This window comes from Myotis brandtii, unplaced genomic scaffold (assembly GCF_000412655.1).
Source record: "Myotis brandtii unplaced genomic scaffold, ASM41265v1 scaffold833, whole genome shotgun sequence".
NCBI classification, from domain to species: Eukaryota; Metazoa; Chordata; class Mammalia; order Chiroptera; family Vespertilionidae; genus Myotis; species Myotis brandtii.
In genome coordinates, this window is record NW_005371384.1 from 564,215 (window position 1) to 583,325 (window position 19,111).

At 55.3% G+C, this 19,111-nt stretch overlaps 1 protein-coding gene across 1 annotated transcript in view; it reads right to left on the reverse strand.

The window, feature by feature from the left end:
- Positions 1-19,111, reverse strand: part of CTIF (CBP80/20-dependent translation initiation factor) — a 257,814-nt gene that overhangs the window by 72,475 nt on the left and 166,228 nt on the right. The window contains exons 8-9 of the mRNA XM_005884497.2: positions 11,760-12,252; positions 10,031-10,330 (exon numbers count right to left, since the gene is read on the reverse strand). Of these exons, the coding sequence (XP_005884559.1) occupies positions 10,031-10,330; positions 11,760-12,252 (793 nt within the window). The remainder of the gene's footprint in view (positions 1-10,030; positions 10,331-11,759; positions 12,253-19,111) is intronic.

A 19,111-nucleotide genomic window follows, 5' to 3' on the forward strand; every position in this document is an offset into this window, starting at 1 on the left:
ACAATCTCCATAGGATTCAGCAATTCCACTTCTAACTCTGTATCCAAAAGAATTGAAAGCAGGGGCTCAAACAGATACTTGAACTTGAATGTTCATAGCAGCGTTATTCCCAACAGCCAAAAGGTGGAAACAACCCAAATACCTACCAACGATGAATGAGCGGACAAACAAAATGTGGCATAGACATAAAATGAAGTATCACTCAGCCATGAAAAGGAAGGACATTCGGACATATGGATGAGCCTTGAGGGCTTTATGCTACGTGAAAGAAACCAGGCATACAAGGACAACTATTGTACGATTCTACTGATATGCAGTATGCGTGGAGCATGCAAGTTCACGGAAGGTGGAGTAGAGGTTGTAGGGAGCTGTGAATTATTGTTTGGTGGCTACAGGAGTTCTGTTTGGGACAATGAGAGGGTTGTGGGGGTATATGGTGGTGGTGGTTGTGCTTGGTGCCGCTGAACTAGGCACTTCAAAATGGTTAAAATTACACATTTATGTTGCATATATTTACCACAATTTAAAAAATCACCAAGTAAAAAAAAAAACACACCAAATGAAACAAACCAACAACAAAACTGCCCTTCACTCTCCTTCTTAACACCTCCCTCTAGGTGCAGCTCCCAGACGAGCCCTTCTCACTCTGGGAGGCCATGCGGCTGGGCGGGCAGGCAGGCCTCCCGGCCCCGCAAGCGTTTGTAGGGAACACCCTAGACTCCTTGGGGCCTTGAGGGTGTTGGGCCCAGAGGAGGACCTCGGCAATCACTCAAGACTATTTGCTTCCCTTTGGAAGAGTGACCTGCTGCTGACCCCTCCCTGGCCAGGGTCCACCCCGCTCCCTCTGTGGTGGCTGGGAGCCTCCCTGGGAAGCCAGGGACAGGGTGGTGAGCAGTTACATAACCCGCAGGGAGATTTTTTCCATCAGCTCAGGCCGTGCCAGCTTTCCAGCGGCGGCCGCGGCAGGTAGAGGCGCCCTGTCTGGGCCGGCCGTGCCCGGGCAGGGCAGCGATGCTGCGATCTGGAGCGGCTTAGCATAGCTCAGATTCCCACCGGCGGCTGGGGGCCGGTCACTCGCTGAGCTGTGGACGGATCTGCCGTCTCCTGCTGGCCTGCTCTGGGGAGGAGGAGGTGCTGGGGGTGAGCTGCCAGCCAGCCAGGGGTGACCCTCTGGGGCCCGGGACACCCGAGCCGGTCTTCTCCGATAACCCACTTATCTGCAGGCCTGCCTCGGCGTGGCAGCTTCAGACAGGGAAGCGCCCAACCAGGTTCTATCAGGGGATTTAGCAGGAAAAATGAAGCCGGGTGGGGGGTGAGGGTGTGCAGGGAAGAGGACACAGCCTGGCAAGGGCCCCGGGCGGTGGTGAAACCATTCCTGACCTCGGTAAAGCTCCCGGCCCGGAGGTGGGAGGGGGCAGAACGCCGCTCCATCCCCTCTGCTGCCCAGGCTACTGCCCACCTTGGTCCCCCCTGAACTGAGGCATCTGGAACCAGCCACTGGATGCCTGCCGAACACCAACGAGGTGCTGCCACTGTAGGGGGTTGGGGGGGCGGGACACAGATGACAGGACACAGTCACTGCCCCAGGACACCTGGGGACACAGTTTTGGAAAAGGAAAGCCTGACGGGCAGGCTGCTGTCCTGGGCGCCTCTGGGACTGACTGGGGCCCAAATGATCACTTTCTTTCTTCTGCTTATTTTCAGATTAAAAACACAAAACGCTTTTCCCCCCTGATCAAGCCATGAGCTGATTCTGTCCCACTGAACATCCCCAAGTTTCAGAGGGGCTTTCGATTTAGCACCTTCAGGAGCCCCCACACCCTGCCTCCACGCCCCCACCCCCAAACCGCACAGTCAGAGAACGCTGGTCTGAATGCTCACTTTGAGACAGTCTGGCCGGGGCCTTGAGTAAGACACCTAGTCTCGGGACTATACCCACACCCGCACAAGCGGAGAGGAGGGAGGGCGGGCAGATGAGCAGAGACAACGCCGTACACAGGCTCTGCCACTGTGTGTTGTACAGCAGAGGCTCGGTAAGTGTTTGTTGAGAGACAGAAACGAGGATTGGGAGAAAGAAGGTAAAATTCACTCATGCCAAAGCAAGTGTGGGCAACGAGCATGGCAAGGAGACACCGGGCTCCCCGCTCTGGGGTTCGGTGAGGTGGGCCAAGAGCCTTGGCACCAGCCATGCATCGCTCTCCCCATCGGGGCAGCCGTGCCTGCCAAACGCCTGTGACAACCAGTCTCCCGTGACAGGTGAGGCAAGCCTGCCAGTGCCCACCCTGAGGGAATGTGCGTGCCGGCCCTGCATGGCCCTCACAGGACACGACCTTCAGCACGGGCACTGACCACTCACAGGGTGCTCGGGTGCCAGCCAGCAGGTGGGGGAGCCTGTTTTTTTAAAGAGACCTTTGGTGGGCCCGACGTTACCCTCCTCCACCTGCCACAGGAAAGCTGCTGCCTGGCGCTGGCCCTTGCTCTACCCTCCCGACTCCCAGAAGCAGTGGAGGAGCTCGGGTGGGCCCGGCCAGGGCTGCGCTCGGCCTCAGGAATGAGCAGAACAATGCGCTGCTATCCCTGGGTATGCCGGGCTGGGCCAACAGTAAAATTAGTTTACATGCCTGGAGTGCACGTCGGCTCAGCGGTGGGCGTGGGGAGGGAGGGAGGAGGTCCGATCAGGGGGAGAGGGTGCGAGGGGAGAGCAGAACCTTGGGCATAACAGCTTGGGGTTCACCTGGATAAAGCAAGCGGAGACGGGAAGGTATTGCCTCAGACCCCCTCGGCCCTGAGAGCGGAAACTTGGGCATAACAGCTTGGGGTTCAGCTGGACCAGAACATCCCGAGTGCCCCTTCCGGCACAAAAACTTAGTTACAATCATTCCCAGAGACCCCACGGAGGCCCCCTACGGAGCCCCTGGATAAAGCAAGTGGAGACGGGAAGGTATTGCCTCAGACCCCCTCGGCCCTCCAGTGGCCCAGAAAGCTCAGGGGCTCGGAGACCACGGGATGCTGTGCGATTATTCTAGATGGGTGGGTTATGGAATCCCCACTGATAGCTTCCTTCATGAGGCAGATTCCTGATTTTCTCGAGCTTCTGACCCTTAGAAGCTATTTGGGGCGGGGGGCGAGGGGGAGAGGGTATAGTATGGCATGGAGCCTGGAGCTTGGGTGCTGGGCTGACCACCCCATTCAGCCCGTCACTCTGGGTGGGGCTCGCAGGCTTGCTGAGCCACTGAAATGTAAATGTGGGGAAGGAAGCCCATGTTCATGAAGGTCCTCAGGAGAGCAGAGAAGCCCACCACACACCAGGGAGCACTGGGTTGAGGGCCCCGCCCGCCCTGGCACAGGCACTTCCTGGGCACCTATTATGTACAAGTCGTGCTGCCAGGAGCTGGGGACCCATGAAAACTCAGCCAGGATTCCTGCCCTTAAGTTTGCAACCAGGAGCTGGTTAGCACTTCAGGCACCCAGGTTAGCCCCTTCCTCCTTTCCTCATAGCAGGCGGGGTCAGAACGCCATACTTCACGCTGAGGGAAGGGTTTGGCATTTCTGGAGACCTTGAGACAAGCAGGAGAGGAAGTCCCCCCTCTGACCGGAGTTAGAGGACCGGCCCAGGTTCTCTGCTCAAGCTACAGAGGGGACGGATGTGTCGCTCAAGCCCTGAAGGTGGATCTTATACTCTGATTTAAGGATAGGGGCAGCCGGACCAGAACATCCCGAGTGCCTCTTCCGGCACGAAAACTTACAGTTACAATCATTCCCAGAGACCCCACGGAGGCCCTACGGAGCCCCTGGATAAAGCAAGTGGAGACGGGAAGGTATTGCCTCAGACCCCCTCGGCCCTCCAGTGGCCCAGAAAGCTCAGGGGCTCGGAGACCACGGGATGCTGTGCGATTATTCTAGGTGGGTGGGTTATGGAATCCCCACTGATAGCTTCCTTCATGAGGCAGATTCCTGATTTTCTCGAGCTTCTGACCCTTAGAAGCTATTTGGGGCGGGGGGCGAGGGGGAGAGGGTATAGTATGGCATGGAGCCTGGAGCTTGGGTGCTGGGCTGACCACCCCATTCAGCCCGTCACTCTGGGTGGGGCTCGCAGGCTTGCTGAGCCACTGAAATGTAAATGTGGGGAAGGAAGCCCATGTTCATGAAGGTCCTCAGGAGAGCAGAGAAGCCCACCACACACCAGGGAGCACTGGGTTGAGGGCCCCGCCCACCCTGGCACAGGCACTTACTGGGCACCTATTATGTACAAGTCGTGCTGCCAGGAGCTGGGGACCCATGAAAACTCAGCCAGGATTCTTGCCCTTAAGTTTACAACCAGGAGCTGGTTAGCACTCCAGGCACCCAGGTTAGCCCCTTCCTCCTTTCCTCGTAGCCGGCGGGGTCGGAACGCCACACTTCACGCTGAGGGAAGGGTTTGGCGTTTCTGGAGACCTTGAGACAAGCAGGAGAGGAAGTCCCCCCTCTGACCGGAGTTAGAGGACCGGCCCAGGTTCTCTGCTCAAGCTACAGAGGGGACGGATGTGTCACTCAAGCCCTGAAGGTGGATCTTATACTCTGATTTACGGATAGGGGCAGCCGGACCAGAACATCCCGAGTGCCCCTTCCGGCACAAAAACTTAGTTACAATCATTCCCAGAGACCCCACGGAGGCCCCACGGAGCCCCTGTTACCCTTCAATAGCGTTTCTGTCTATCAAATGCCCCGAGGTCAATTTTTTAAGAGGGTGTCTTCTGGAAGGTGCTGGCAGAGAGCCATTTATTTTTAAGTCTGTTTTTTTTAAATTTTTTTTATTGATTAAGGTATTACAAATGTGTCTTTATCCCCCCATTGTCACCTCATCCCCCCAGTCTTGCCCTCAACCTCACCCCCTGTTGTCTGCTTATATGCATGCATACAAGTCCTTTGGTTGATCTCTGGTCACATTCCAGATTCCGATTTTGCGATTTTGCGTTGTCTTTTCACAACAACCCTGCTGTGTTTGTGACTTGGTGTTTTTTTTTCCCCCCTTCAAAACAAGGTACTGCATCCTTCTGTTAGAGGTGTTGTTGGCAACGGTTGCTAGGGAGAGCTGGGTTCAGTTACAGACACACTGATGCCTGCTCTAATAATACTTTGCTCTGCATAGCTCGGATGCAGACACCTCTTGGCTAAACAGGGCGCACGCATTTCAACAGAGGAGGCTTGAACTTGTACCACCCAAGCATAGCTCGGCGAGGAGCACTCCCCGAGCCCAACTGGACAGCCCGGGGTGGTGACGGGGCAGTGCTGGGCGGAGGGGGCTCGGGCCTCTAATTCCTGTCATTCCGAATGTCCCATAAAAAGAGGCACGCTCATTCTTCCCCTCCCCGTGAAACTGGAGCCCCGGCCCCATTATCGCGCAATTCCCTGGTGAGGATCCAGGCAGAGTTTTGGTGGTTTCTGTCACCCAGGGGCCCTGGGCAGCCCACACTCTCCAGGAAGTCAGAAATCACCAAGCCACGTACTCCGGTGGGTGTGGGACTTCACAAATATGAAGAAGCCGGGAGCCGGGCGGGAAGGGTGGGGAGAGGCGGGCTGGGCAGCGAAGGGGATCACTCCCCGGCTTCCCCTGGGTGGCCTGGCCCCTGGCACAGCCTGGGAATGTGGGTGGAGAGTGAGGCCCTTTTCCTACCACATGTGATAGCTGCTCTCACAAATATCTGAGGCCAAGAAAAAGGAACAGGACGGGGGAGAGGAGCTGAGGACAGAGAGAAATGGGGTCACTGGGAGAGGAGAGGCAGCTGGGGGCTCCGCCTGGTTCACTCGGAACCTCAGAACGATGGGGAGGAGCACGAAAAAGGAGCCCTGGGATGGTCCAGACCGGCTTCCTCATTGCACGGAGGGTAAACCGAGGACGGGCAGAGTGAAGGGGAGGTTCAGCTGCTGATGTCTCCCCCTTCGGCGTTCTCCTCCCAGCTCACCCACCTCGCTCAGCGGCGAGTCCAGTCCCTGGCACCCATGTATTGACTCACTTATGGGGAGACAGGCAGGACCAGCGGGCTCACAAGTGACAACGGTGCACAGTCAGGGCGTCGCTGGGGTATCTTCCTGATAGTGGTGCTCAACCTGTCGCACCATAGATTCACCTGGGGAGTTCTTTAAAACAGGATGCCCATGTCCTGGCCAGTGTTGCTTAGTAGTTAGAGCGTCGGCCCGCGTCCCGAAGGGTCGTGGGTTCAAATCCCAGTCAGGGGCACGTAGCTGGGTTACAGGTTTGACCCCCAGCCTAGTTGGGATGCGTGCAGGAGGCAACCAATTGATGTATCTCTCTTACGTCGATGTTTCTCTCTCTCTCCCCCTCCCTCCCTTTTCCACTCTCTCTCTACAAAGCAATGGGGACAATATCCTCGGGTGAGGATTAACAACAGCAACAGAAAGGAGGCCCAGGCCCCGTCCTGGGAGTGTAATCGGTGGTCTGGGGGAGGGCCCCTCCCTCATGTTTTGAAAGCTCCTTCCCACGCGAGTGTAATGGACAGCCAGGCTGAACCACGGGCCTAAGGAAAACCCGGCACTCCCAGGCTGGATCCCACTCCCCACAATCGCACTGACAACACCTGTGCCTCGGTCGGCCCGTCTGCGACACTGAGCCATCACCTACGGTCGCCCAGTGGCCCGTCACCGGCCAGCAGCGCTGGATGAGACGCTCAGGTCCACCAGGCCCACCGGATCAGAATCTGCATCTCAGTAAAATCCCATGTGATTCACACTCACATTCAAGGTGAGACACTGATCTAACGGACACGCCTGATTGACACATGACGGACATTTAAGAAATGTCGGTGTATGAGGTAGAATTTTATAAGAACACCACCAAGAGAAGAACCACACGTCAGGCAAAAAGACTCGGCTTAGATGTAACAACTTTGCGCGGTGGGACTGGTGACAGGGGTCCACGGAGACCCCAGGGTGGGTCTCTGGCATCACCCTAGCTCATGAGGGCAGTGCCTCTGGCTTCCTTCAGATGCCAAAGCTGAGTCTGGCTGGGAAGGACTAAAGGTCCTGTGACCTCCCCCCGCCCCATTTCCCTCTCCACAGGGGCTGCACCCCAGCCTGGCAGGCAGCCCTCACACGCCTGCCAAGTGTCCACTCTATCAGAGCCTGCCCCGCCCTCCCGTGCTGCCAGCTCCCACTGCTGAAGCCCAGGCGGCAAACGCGGTTGGCCAAGGAGGGCAACATCCAAAGCCAGCTGCTGGGAGCTGTGCTCCGCGGGCACTTCACACCCTGGGCCCTTCGCAGCCAGCGCCAAGCACTAAGCTGGGTCTCAGAACTTGGACGTGGTGGCAGCAGCCAAACCTGGCCCCATGAGGGGCGTCTCAGAGGCCACCAAACTGAACTGGGGGCTGGCTGGGGACCCAGTGGCCGTGGCCTGGCGTGGAAGAAGCTGAGTGTGAACCTCAGAGGGAGGAAGGGGAGGGAAGGGCTCTGGGGCTGGGCCCAGGGCTGCCAGCAAAGGGATATAAGTCAGATTCACCAGAAAATGAAAGCTGGTGAAAAGAGACATCCCTGTGGGTGTTAAGGAGGGGAAGGGGGCTGGATGAGCCATGCTCTCTCTTCTTGTACTCTGTACCCGGGGTGGTGTGTGGCCAGGAGTTATGCTGCCTGGAAGCCTACACTCACCGGCCACTTCCTGAGCTGCGGAGAGGAGCGGCAGGGCCCACAGAGGCCCAGCCAGACATGGGTGGTGGCTTCCTGGGGGCCTGGTAAGCGGGGTTTGGGGCGTCTGTAAGGAGCTGGGGTAACCTCACGCCAGCACATCCAGCCTGCCTTCCACAGGAGCCCAAAGGGCCTTGAACGGCGACTCAGGAGGTCCAAGTGCCCGGCTCATGCCCCTGGTTATGCCCTCCGAGGGGCTCCCTCCTCAGCGTACATGAAAGCTGGGGTTGGAGGTGGTGAAGAGGGGGAGGATGTTTCCATTTCTAAATACCTGACCCACAAGTGCTCCAGGCAGGCAAACGCCGTGGGAGGGAGAGCTCTCCTCTGCCCAGAGACAAGGTGGCCTCAGTGGGGTTGGCACACCTTGAGCCACGATATGGGGTGGGCCGGTTTCCGAGGACCAGGGGGACCCAGGACTGCTTCATGCCAGGGCCAGGCCGTGGGAGAGTGAGGAAGGAAGAGGCCATGTGGCCCCTCGCGCCCTCCCCAGCCCGAGTCATCTCCAGCAGCACAGAATCCTGAGGCCGCTGCCGAGTGCCAAGCTCCTGAGCACTGGCCCAGGGACAGCGCAGAGCCAAGCTCCGGCTGACAGTGTGAACCCGGCCGAGAAGCCCCGTTTCTCAGCTTTCAGTTTAGTCCTCTCTCTCTGTCCTGGCGTTTGCCAGCCGGTGTCTCTCAGCACAGCAGATCCGCGAGAAGTCATTAGCGGGGGGCTGTGGAGAGGACTCCGCTGAGCTCAGTGCAGCCTAACAGGTTCCCTTCCTCTGTCGCGGGCCAGTCCGCTTTTGGACTAATGGAAAGGCCCGTGTCGGGCCACGGAGCCCCTTTAGTGGGTGAGCACTCGCAGGATTGACGCCATGCGGGACGCTGTGGGCGAGGCCGCTCTAACCAGGGGTCCTTGGAAGAAATGCCTGACCTGGGCAGGATCTTGGGGGGTCCCCTGGTCAGGGGGTGCGTGGTCAGGTGCATCATCTCATGCCCTATATGTCTGTCCGTCACTGGCTTTGGCGAGGTTACCAGGATCTGGTCGCCACTGTCCAGAAACCTTGCCCTCTCCTGGCCCTTCTCAAGAAAGGACAAAGGCCAAGGCCACAGGCCACAGGCCGATCCCATCCTGGACTCCCTGTGCCTGGTGGTACGTGGCAGACAGGCGGCTCCCCGCTGCCACCCCCCACACGCTCCCGGGACATTCCGGCCCGCAAGGAACATGTCCAATGTGCAAATCCCTCAGGTAATGCGGGAATTCGTCACCAGGGGAGCGTGGGCGATCCAGGAATGGGAACCCGATCGGGGCCCGGAGCTGGAGACGCAGCCCAGGCCGGCCAGCGAGGGCTCAGGTTGCAGTGAGCGGGCTCCTTGGGAAGAGGAGAGGACCACGGGATGGAGCCCTCTGGGCCGTGCGTGGAGAGGGCTCCTGCCTCCCCGTTCGTAGGGGGAAGACAGCAGACCGTGGACCAGGTGGTGGAGACCAGGTGGCCATCTGTCCTAGTTCACACTTGGTGTCTGGATAGTCCCGGGGCCTAGTGTGGCCACCATGCCCTGCTACCTGCTACCTATCCCTGACGCCACCAGTTCACCTACGACCACCTCTGATAGACGAGCTGGCATCAGCCCCCCAGCTCCGCACTCGAGATGAAACTGTGCTGGGCTCAGTCTAAGTGCCCACGCTCGCGCCTACTACACACTCACCCCAGTGAAACCATCGCGGGGCTCTGCCGCCGTGGAGGAAAGACCGAGGAGCCGGACGAAGCTCCCGGGGGCGGAGGGTTTTGACTGGGAGAGCATCAAGGAACAAGACTATGAAATCACCACGCTCCCCTCTTCCTCATGAGGGTTTCAGGAAGCTCAGAGCATCAGCAGACAGGCCAGACCTTCCCTGCCCAAGGCCCTTGTACCTTCTGCTCAGACCCATCTAAGCACCAGCTACAACCAAGGGCACCACCTCCAGGGGTGGGGGCCGGGGGGCTGGTCCTGGAGAGGGGGAGCCAGAAGAGAGAGGAGTCCGCCGCAAGGTCGTGTCTACTCAGACGTGGAGAGGTCAAAGCACAGGCTGGCTCAGACCGCGAGCCAGCCCTCTTATCATGGAAATAGAAAGAGGCAGAGGCCGGTTAAACATGACGCACCTATAAAAGTATACTGGGCCGCCGTCACCATGGAGCCCTCACACAAACACACGTAAATCCGGCCACTCAGCCCTTGCCCCTTGAGTGCCTTCTTATTTTCTATAATTAATCAGGCAAGGGTGGGACCTGGGAAAAGTTCAACCGTGGTCAGAATTTGCAGCCTTCTCTCTAGTAATAACCCCAGGGGCAGGGAGGGGGGGCGGCGGCCGGACGCAGCTGCCGGTGTCGGTTACCTGGAGCATGTTGAGCAGCAGGCTGCGGAACTTGGTCCCCTCCACCATGAAGAGCGCCATCTTGTCGCAGAGCTTGGCGGCCGTGAAGGCGAAGCTGCGGTCGGACACGGCCTTCTGGTAGATGGTGCGCACGATCTCGCCCAGCATCTCCTCCGAGTTGGTCGAGTTCTGCGCCTCCTCCATGAAGGTGCTGAGCTTGGCGTCCACGTCGCTGCTGTTGTTGCGCATGCTGTTCAGGATCTCAATCAGCTTGTCCATCTTGTTCTGCTGCGGGGTGGGGGGCTCCACGGCCACCTCGTCCTGGGGGCAGGGAGACAAACCGAGGTGGCCTGAGTGGAGCCGAGGTTCTGTGTGTATGTGTGTGTGTGTGTGTGTGTGTGTTGGGGGAGTGGCCCGTATGGGAAGTGTGCCACCCCCAGAAAGGACCCAGTCCTACCTTCTAGAACCCCGTCTGGTTCCCCCCAAGAATGCTGACCGGCACCAAGGACCCTCAGCCCCATGCTCTCTGCTGCCCTTGTCCCTGGCCCCTGCGACATCCCTTCTAGCGAGCCCCATCTCTCACCCAGGATTCTCACATTTATGGGTTCTGTTTGCCTACGTGCCCATCAAAGGTCTCATTCCAGAAATGGTTTAATAGGGCTCACAGAAGATGCAATACGATAACAAATAAAAAACTGGGCCAAAGCCCTGTCCGGTTTGGCTCAGTGGATAGAGTATCGGCCTTCGGACTGAAGGGTCCCAGGTTCGATTCCGGTCAAGGGCATGTACCTTGGTTGCAGGCACATCCCCAGTGGGGAGTGTGCAGGAGGCAGCTGATCGATGTTTCTCACTCTCTATCCCTTTCCCTTTCTCTCTGTAAAAAATCAATAAAGTATATTTAAAAAAAAAAATTGGGCCAAAGAGAAAACGAGGGCAGGAAGACTAGGTCGGGAAGGAAGGTGGCATCCAGAATGCTTGCTACGCTGGTCAGACGCGCCCACGGAGTAGCTCTAGGCTCCTAGAGCCCATGGTGGTTGTGTTCTCTGGGCGTAGGGTTCCCTGTGGACACGGCCATGGCCACAGCTTTGTGTCCTATGGCGACGGCTGGCCTTCTACCCACAAACACTACACACCAAGGAGTCCTCCTACGTGTCACCAAAACGAGGGGCACTTCTAGGAGGAGAATCTCAGGCAGAAGCCTACACCCTCCTGAGGTTTCAATGCCACGGCCCCAGAGGCAGGTGGGAGGAGGGAGAATGGCACCTGACAGTTGCAAAAGTACTTACTCAAACACCACAGGCTGGTGGCCGGGAGTGTGAGGGACTTAACTGCGGGGGTGTGAGGGCAGGTGAGGGGCAGGATCAAGGGCAGAAGGAAGGTCTGCACTGGCCCCTCTGTTCTCAACAAGGAGAGCTCTGGGCCGGGTCACGGACGGAGGTTCCGGAACCTGCTCTCTGCTTCCTGTGTGTGGCTTGGGAAGTGGCCGTCACTCCCGCACCTCCCATCGCCCCCAGGCACGGCCTCTTCCTCCCCGCCCCTCGCCTCTTCGGCTGAGGGGTGGTACCCCGTGCCCACTTGAGGGGCCAGAATGTGCTGGAGGGGTTCATGCAGGTGCCAGGAGTCCCCAAGGTAGTGGCGGCTCCCGCTTCTCTCCACAGGGCGCCCCAGGCCCTCAAACCCGAGCCCACCTGCCAACGTGCCTACCTCACGCGTCCTCCCTGGTGGAAGAGAACAATGAAAATGCAATTACCGGTCCCTTTTCCTTCAGCCTCCGCCGCAGCCTGTCTTTGGAAGACTGGAGCAGGGTAATTTTGGGCCGCTCCCCGATGCGCTCGGGGGTAACACTGTCTTTACGCTTTGCCTCGGCCTCCGGGGCTCCCGGCTGCTGCGGGGGTAGCCTCTCAGAAGCCGCTGGGGCCGGGCCATCGGGGCTGCAGGGGGGCTCGAGGCCACTGTGCCCGGTGTCCCCCAGGGCGTCCTCGAGCTTGGGGCTGCCCATGGGTACGGTCTCTTTAGCGCTGCGGTGGGTGCCTGCCTCTCCCTTGTCGCTGGGTGGGTGCTTCATGTTGCCATGGTGCCAGCGCCGGTTCTGGCTGTAGCCGTGATGGGTGGGCCTCCCTGAGGGGTGGGGCGCCGAGCCCCCCTGGTAGGACTTCTGATGGTCCCTGTTGTGTTTCGCACTGCCTGGCTGGTGGTCGCCATGCTGCTGGGGCTTGCTCCCTCCTGGAGGTCTCTGCTGCCGTCTGCGAACCACAGGGAAAGACAGAGAGGGTCACTGGGTGGGCTGTGCAGGGGCCCTGCGTCCAAACAGTAAGAGAGGAATTTACCGAGTTGCTCATTTAGTCATTCTTTCAACACCCCTGCTGGGTGCCTCCTGTGTGCCAGGCTCCGTGACAGGGCCTGGGGATACAGCAGGGAACGAGATGACAAGTCCCTGAGATCACAGAGGAGTTAAGTCAATCCTTGGCTAAAATAAGTATTTATTCCCCTGGTAGAATGTGCATTAGCACATGTGCGGGGAATACAATTAAAACGATACAATAGCTGTGCAGTGAGCCCTCCTAACTGTCTGCAGCCACTCGGTGTCCTCTTGAAGCGACTGTTATCATTTTGTGAATCTTCCAAACGTATTCGATACATGTCCTGGCAAAAATATACACACAGACCTGCATCTGATAACAACTATCCTGTTAATGACTTAAAAAAAACAACCCTCAACCAAGGACATGCTGAGAGAGAGGAAGGGAGAAAGAGAAAGAGAGAAAAACATCAATGTGAGAGAGAAACATCCATTGGTTACAGGGGTTCAAACCCGCAACCCAGGTATGTGCCCTGACAGGGAGTGGAACTAGCAACCTTTCAGTTCACAGGACGATGCTGCTCAACCAACTGAGCCACGCTGGCAGGGCTCCTGGTAATGACTGCTTACCATAATGACTCTTGAAAAGCTGTATCATTTGTTAAACAACTTTCTTTCTGATACACTGACATTTTTACCCCCAAACCCAGTAACAAAATCTACACTAATAAAAGAGAAAGATGCAAACTGACCGTACCATTGCGACACCCACCAGCCAATCAGGAGTATGCAAATTAACTCAATAAAGATGGCAGGTTAATTTGCATACGCAGGTGCCGAGCGGCCAGGGACGGGGCGGGATGCTTGTGTTGTCACCATGGTGACGATGCAGGTGTTCCGCACCACCCCAGCCCGCTCCGGGCCTCTGGGCAGCGTGGGAAGGTGGAAAGGAGACTCTGGCCAGAGCGAAGGCGGTGCTGGAAGCCAGGGGAAGGAAGGCCCATTCTTGCACAAATCTTTGTGCATCGGGCCTCTAGTATGCTATCAACAGTTGTTATAAGCTGAATTGTGCTCCTCCCACCTCAATTCATGTGTCAAAGCCCCAACCCCCAGAACCTCAGAAAGTGACTGTATGTGAAGATATGGCCTTTTCTAAAGGTGATTCAGTTAAAATGAGGCTGTTAGGATGGAGCCCAATCCAATGTGACTATTGTCTTTATTTTTAGAATTTTTACTTATTGATTTGAGAGGGGGGGGTGGGGCGCTGAGCCCCCCTGGTAGGACTTCTGATGGTCCCCGTTGTGTTTGGCACTGCCCAGCTGGTGGTTGCTGTGCTGTTCCACTTATTTATGCATTCATTAGTTATTCCTGTATGTACTCTAACCGAGGACTGAACCCGCAACCTGATAGGAATGCTGCTCCAACCAACTGAGTGACCCGGCCAGGGCATGGCTGTTGTCTTCCTAAGAGATTAGGACAGACGTGCTCATGCACAGAATGACCACGAGGACACAGCGAGAAGGTGGCCATCTGAAAGCCAAGGAGAGAGGCCTCAGAGGAAACCAAACCTGCCGACACCTTGATCTTGGAGCTCCAGCCCCCGGAACTGTGAGAAAATAAATCCCTGTTGTTTAGCCACCCAGACTGTGGTATATTGTTATGGCAACCCAAGCTGACGAACATAGAAGTGATATTTAGCATAATGGTCTTATGCAAAGACAGGCTCACCGATTTACTTGACACAACACTTCCTAATCAGAGCGTACCATAGGGGACAAATGTGAGGAGTGTGCCATGGGGCAAACCAAATTTTTGATTTGTGGACTGAAGGCAAGCGAGTGGGGGGTGCATTTCAGTGATCTCTCAGTCTTGTGCACAGGGATCTTCCGTCCCCGGAAGCCCTGTGCTCCTTCTCATTCTGTGCCATGGCTTCATGTGAGTGCTGCTGGAGAACAAGATAACCATGAGTCTCTCAAAAGCTGTAAAGTCAGAAAGACGTTACCTTCTAAAAAACGAGGCCCACACCGTCCTCAGTGACCTTCCGAGCATTGCATTTTACGAACGGATTCTATTTATTCTCTTTCAAATCATTATCACTGAGATAAACTCAACTGGAATGTTCATCTGATAATTTTGTCTCTGTGAAAATTTAGGGGTACCTTGGGCTGGGGTTAAACACCATTTTCTCATTAAAATGAATTAAAAAAATATATTTTTGATAACATTTAAAAAAAAAAAAGCTTTCTCTAAGTGGCAGGGTTTTCAGGGAAAATTAGTTGTTAAGTAAGGGACAGGTGTATGGCGTTCATTTTGTTTCCACACAAATGATAACCTGTAATACACGGTGTACAGTAGTCCCCCCTTATCCGCAGGGGAGATATGCCAAGACCTCCAGGGGCTGCCTGAACCCTCTATACACTGTGTGGCTTTCCCCTCATTACATGCAACATTTTCTCTTACAGGAAGCACTTCCCGGCTTCTCTGTGGCATATCCCAATGGCCAGCAGCACGGCTCTTGCACTTTGGGGCCATTGTTAAGTAAAATAAGGGTCGCCTGAACACAAGCTCAGAGATACCGTGCCAGTCGATCTGATAACCGAGGTGGCTACTCAGTGACTCAGTGGTGGTGGGGGGCACCCACGGCGTGGAGACACTGAACAAAGGGGCGATTCATGTCCAGGGCAGGACGGAGTGGTGGGATGGTGCGAGATTTCATCACGCTACTCAGAATGGTGTGCAACTTAAAACGTATGAATCGTTTATTTCTGGAATTTTCCATCTATATTTTCAGACCAAGGTTGACCCCGGGTAACTGAAACTGTGGAAGGGGAGACCGTGGGTAAGGGGGACTGCTGTATTGGAAGCAGACATCCGTATGGCTCCGGATGGAAATGTGACAGTTGGTTACAAAAGCCTCTAGGTGACATGCAAACCGCCGGGCCTCGCACTGTCAATTCCACTGGCGGCAATTTACAAAGGAAATAATCCAGGACGTGCATAGGGATGCAGGTACAAGGATGCTCCTGACGGCCATGCTTGTAGCAGCAAAAAACAATGTGGAGCAATTAAGAACGTGGTGGAGTTCACTCTTGTTGCTGGAAGAAAGCACGTGCTGTAATGTGTGCAGCACAAGGCTGTATTTTTTAAAGGCAAGTATTTATACGCATAGAAAAATCTGGAAGGATACACGCCAAAATGTTTAACAGTGGCTTTCGAAACAAACATGCATTTATTTTTCTAAACTTTTTATTGTGAGGTAATTATAGATTTCCCACGCCGTTGTAGGGAATATGGCAGAGAGATCTTTTGTATCCCCTACCCAGTTTCTTTCCGTGGTAACATCGTGCAAAACTATAGTACGGGATTTTTTGACATGGATACAGCCAAGGTACAGCACATTTCCATCACCACAAAGATCCTTCATATCCCCCTTTAATAGTCACACCTGCTTCCCTCCCACCACTCCTCCTTCGCCCCTGGGAACAACTAATCTAGTGTCCATTTCTACAATGTTGTCATCTCCAGAATGTTACATAAATGGAATCAAAAGTCCATTGGGGTTGACTTCGTCCCCTCAGAATTATTCCTGGAGATTCATCCACGTGGCTGTGTGCGTCAACAGTTCATTCCTTTTCACTGGTGACTAGTATTCCATAGTGTGGATGGACCAGTGAGTTTAACCATTTACCCATGGAAGGACATCTGGCTGTTTCCGGTTATTGGCTATTATGCACAAAGCTGCTAGGAACACTTGTGTACAGGTTTTTGGGTGGACATAGTTTTTATTTCTCTGGGATAAAATGGTGCCTGGGAGCACCACTGCTGGGCCCTAGGGTAGCTGCGTATTTAGTTTTTTACGACAAAGCTGAACTGTTTCCCAGAGAGGCTGTACCATTTGACACGCCCATCAGCAATGCAGGAGAAGTTCCCAGGCACTGCCTCGTTGGATACCTTTCAGCCCCACCCTTTTTCGCGTCTCCTTTCTGGGCTCCAAGGACAGTTTGTTCTTTTTCAGTCCATTTTCTCTCGGTGGCTCAGCCTGGATCGTTCCCATTGCTCTGCCTTCCAGGGCACCAGCTCTTCCCTGTGTTCCCTCTGTGCTGCTGTTGAGCCTATCCATTGCTTTAATTTGACTATTAAGTTTTCATTTGGTTATTTGTTATATCTTCTATTTCTTTGCCAAGATCTATTTTTCACTTTGTTTCGAGTGTGTTCCTAATTGTGCTTTGCAGCATTTTGACTAGTATGTTGGCTGCCTTAAAATCTTAGGTGATTCTAACATTTCTGTCATCTCAGTATTGATGTGTATTGTCTCCTTTCATTCAGCGGAGATTTTTCTGGGTATGACAAGAGGTTGTCGGTTGAAACCTGGACATCTTGGGTATTTCTGCTACGAGACTCTGGACTTGATCAAACCTTTCATCTGGTCTCCTCTGACGTTGCTCTGATAGTGGAAAGGGCCATCCCGCCCCAGGGCCGCCAGGAGGGGAGTGGAGGTCAGGCTCTCCCTGGGCTTTCTCTGACACCCCAAGGGGGTCCTCTTCACTGCTGGCAGGGGTGGGAGTTCTGGGTGCTCACAGGGTGTCTGGTCCACCCTCCTGAGGAGGGTGGAGTCTCAGCCCCTCACTTGGCCTTTGCTGGCATGGGTGCGGTGGAGTATTTTCTGGGGCATTTGCCTGGAGTAGAGCAGCTATTGTCTACATTTCCTGTCTTGTGACGATGCCCCTTTCCTGGTCCTTCGGCTACGAAGGGCAGGCTTCTGTTTGGGCTTTTGGGGTCTGCCTGTGCCTATTGGCATTTTGGGTTGCCGGCTTCTTTAGCTCCAAGTCTAGGATCTATGAGGCCAAGAGAAAAGCTCAAGCAAGTCACCACCGTGTCATCTTGGGTATTCTGCTACGAGACTCTCCACCTTTCGGAGCCCTCTTACGCTTGTTTTGATAGATAATGTCCAGGGACTTCGTTGTCTGTATTATTTTAGTAATTTAAGAGTCATTATAGAAACATTTACAGCTGCCTGGTATGCTGAGCTGAGCGCGAGGCCTGCGTGGTATTTTCATCCTTGTCTGGGTTCGATCTCAGTGGGCCTAATGCTTTAAGTTCCGGACGATGGTCAGTTTGATTGACAGCAGGGGAGGGATCACCAGCGTGGACACCCAGGGAAGAGATGGGCCCCATCAGCAAAGCCAGTCGCTGAGTCAGGCTCCTCCCAGGGATCACCACTGGCCGCCAGAGGAATTCCATGGCCCGCCACCTCCCCCGGGCGCCACACGCCTGTGACTTTGGTGAATGCTCCCTACTTATATTTTTAAATTACTTTTAATTAATTGGCCCTTTCCCCTTCCACTCTCTTTGTTCTTCGAGCGTGAGTAATTTTTAAGCCCAGAGAAGCACTTTGGAAATTCCCTGGCAGATAATGCTCGATTCTTACAACTTTTGTCATCCTTATTTAGAATTTCTGTGGTGCCTGCAGCTATGGCCCAAGGATGCCCCCAGAGAGTGGCTGACCCAGCCCTTCCCAGCATTTGTCTCGAAACTGTCTGGATTCCCAGTTCCCGTATCAGGGATTTCCCTCTCTCTTCCTCAAATCCGCCCCCTCCCCCCAATCAAACAAAAAACAAAACTTCCCTCTACCTGGAGGAGGAAGGGGTAATTTTTACATGGCTGGGGGGAGGTGGGGTGTTGTCAAAGGCTCAGAAAAAATTCAGCTAGCTCTTTGCAAAGCTTCTGCTGTTTCTTCCTGGAATTTGTTTTTTTTGGGGGGCGGGGAGGGTGCTAGAATTCCATGTCCTCCTAGTTCAAAAGACCTTGGAGCCAGCCAGCCCTGTCAATACAGCAAAGACCAAGAATGCCCAGTTGCTGGGCAATAGTGGGTCTTCTCAGGCTCACTCTGTCTGGTGGCAGCTCCTTTGCACATGTGGATGATGTCTGCGGCTGGGAGTCCACCCTCCAGGGCCTCCTCCTAACTGGGCAGGCCAGACTGACGGAGTCAAACGGAGAGAGGCTGATATGGTGCTGGGCGGTACGTAAGGTTAGCTGGGTGGGCCCTAGGAGGGTAGGGAAGAGCCAGATGCCATGGAGACAAAGGGCACGAAACCTCTTCTCCCCTTTCCCCCTTCCTGCTCCAGGCCCTGCTTTGTTCTCTGTGGGCAGGCGGGTCACGACCTTCTTCCCATTTTACAGATAAGCCAACTGAGGCTCAGTAAGGTGCAGTCTCACACCAGAGGGCCTTGCAGAGGCTCTCAGAAGCGTGCCCAGCCTGTCAGCGCATCACAGCACCCAGCGCCCACTCGCTCTCACATCCAGCCCTCTTGGGAGAGCAAGACTGAATGACAACTGAGACCTGCTATGGTGACAGCCTTATGAGGCCCACATCCTTGACCTGGGAAAGGGCTGTGAGGGCCCAACCCATTGGAACAGACTTGGGGCTGGGCCTTGGTCCCTGACAATGGAGACCCAGGCTTCCCTGCTCTGGCCATTCACAAATATTTGTCAGCTGCCTGAGCTGCCAAAACCAGCTCCTCTCTCTCCTGTGTTTGCTGGCCCTGGGCTTCGGCGATACCTTCCTCCAGGGTCCAGCTGGCCGCTCACCAGGAAACCTGTGGGTTTGGGTTTGGCTGGGCTGGGGAGATGCTGCCTTTGCTCCCAGCAGCCGGGCAAGAAAGGAGCACTTGGTGTTGGCTACACGGACATGCGGGTCCAGGTTTTGGAGACACACTAGACATGCAGTCCTCGGCCCTACAAGCAAACGAGGGGGTGCGGATCCAGCTCCCCGAATGCCTATTATGCTCTAATCTCTCTGAGGA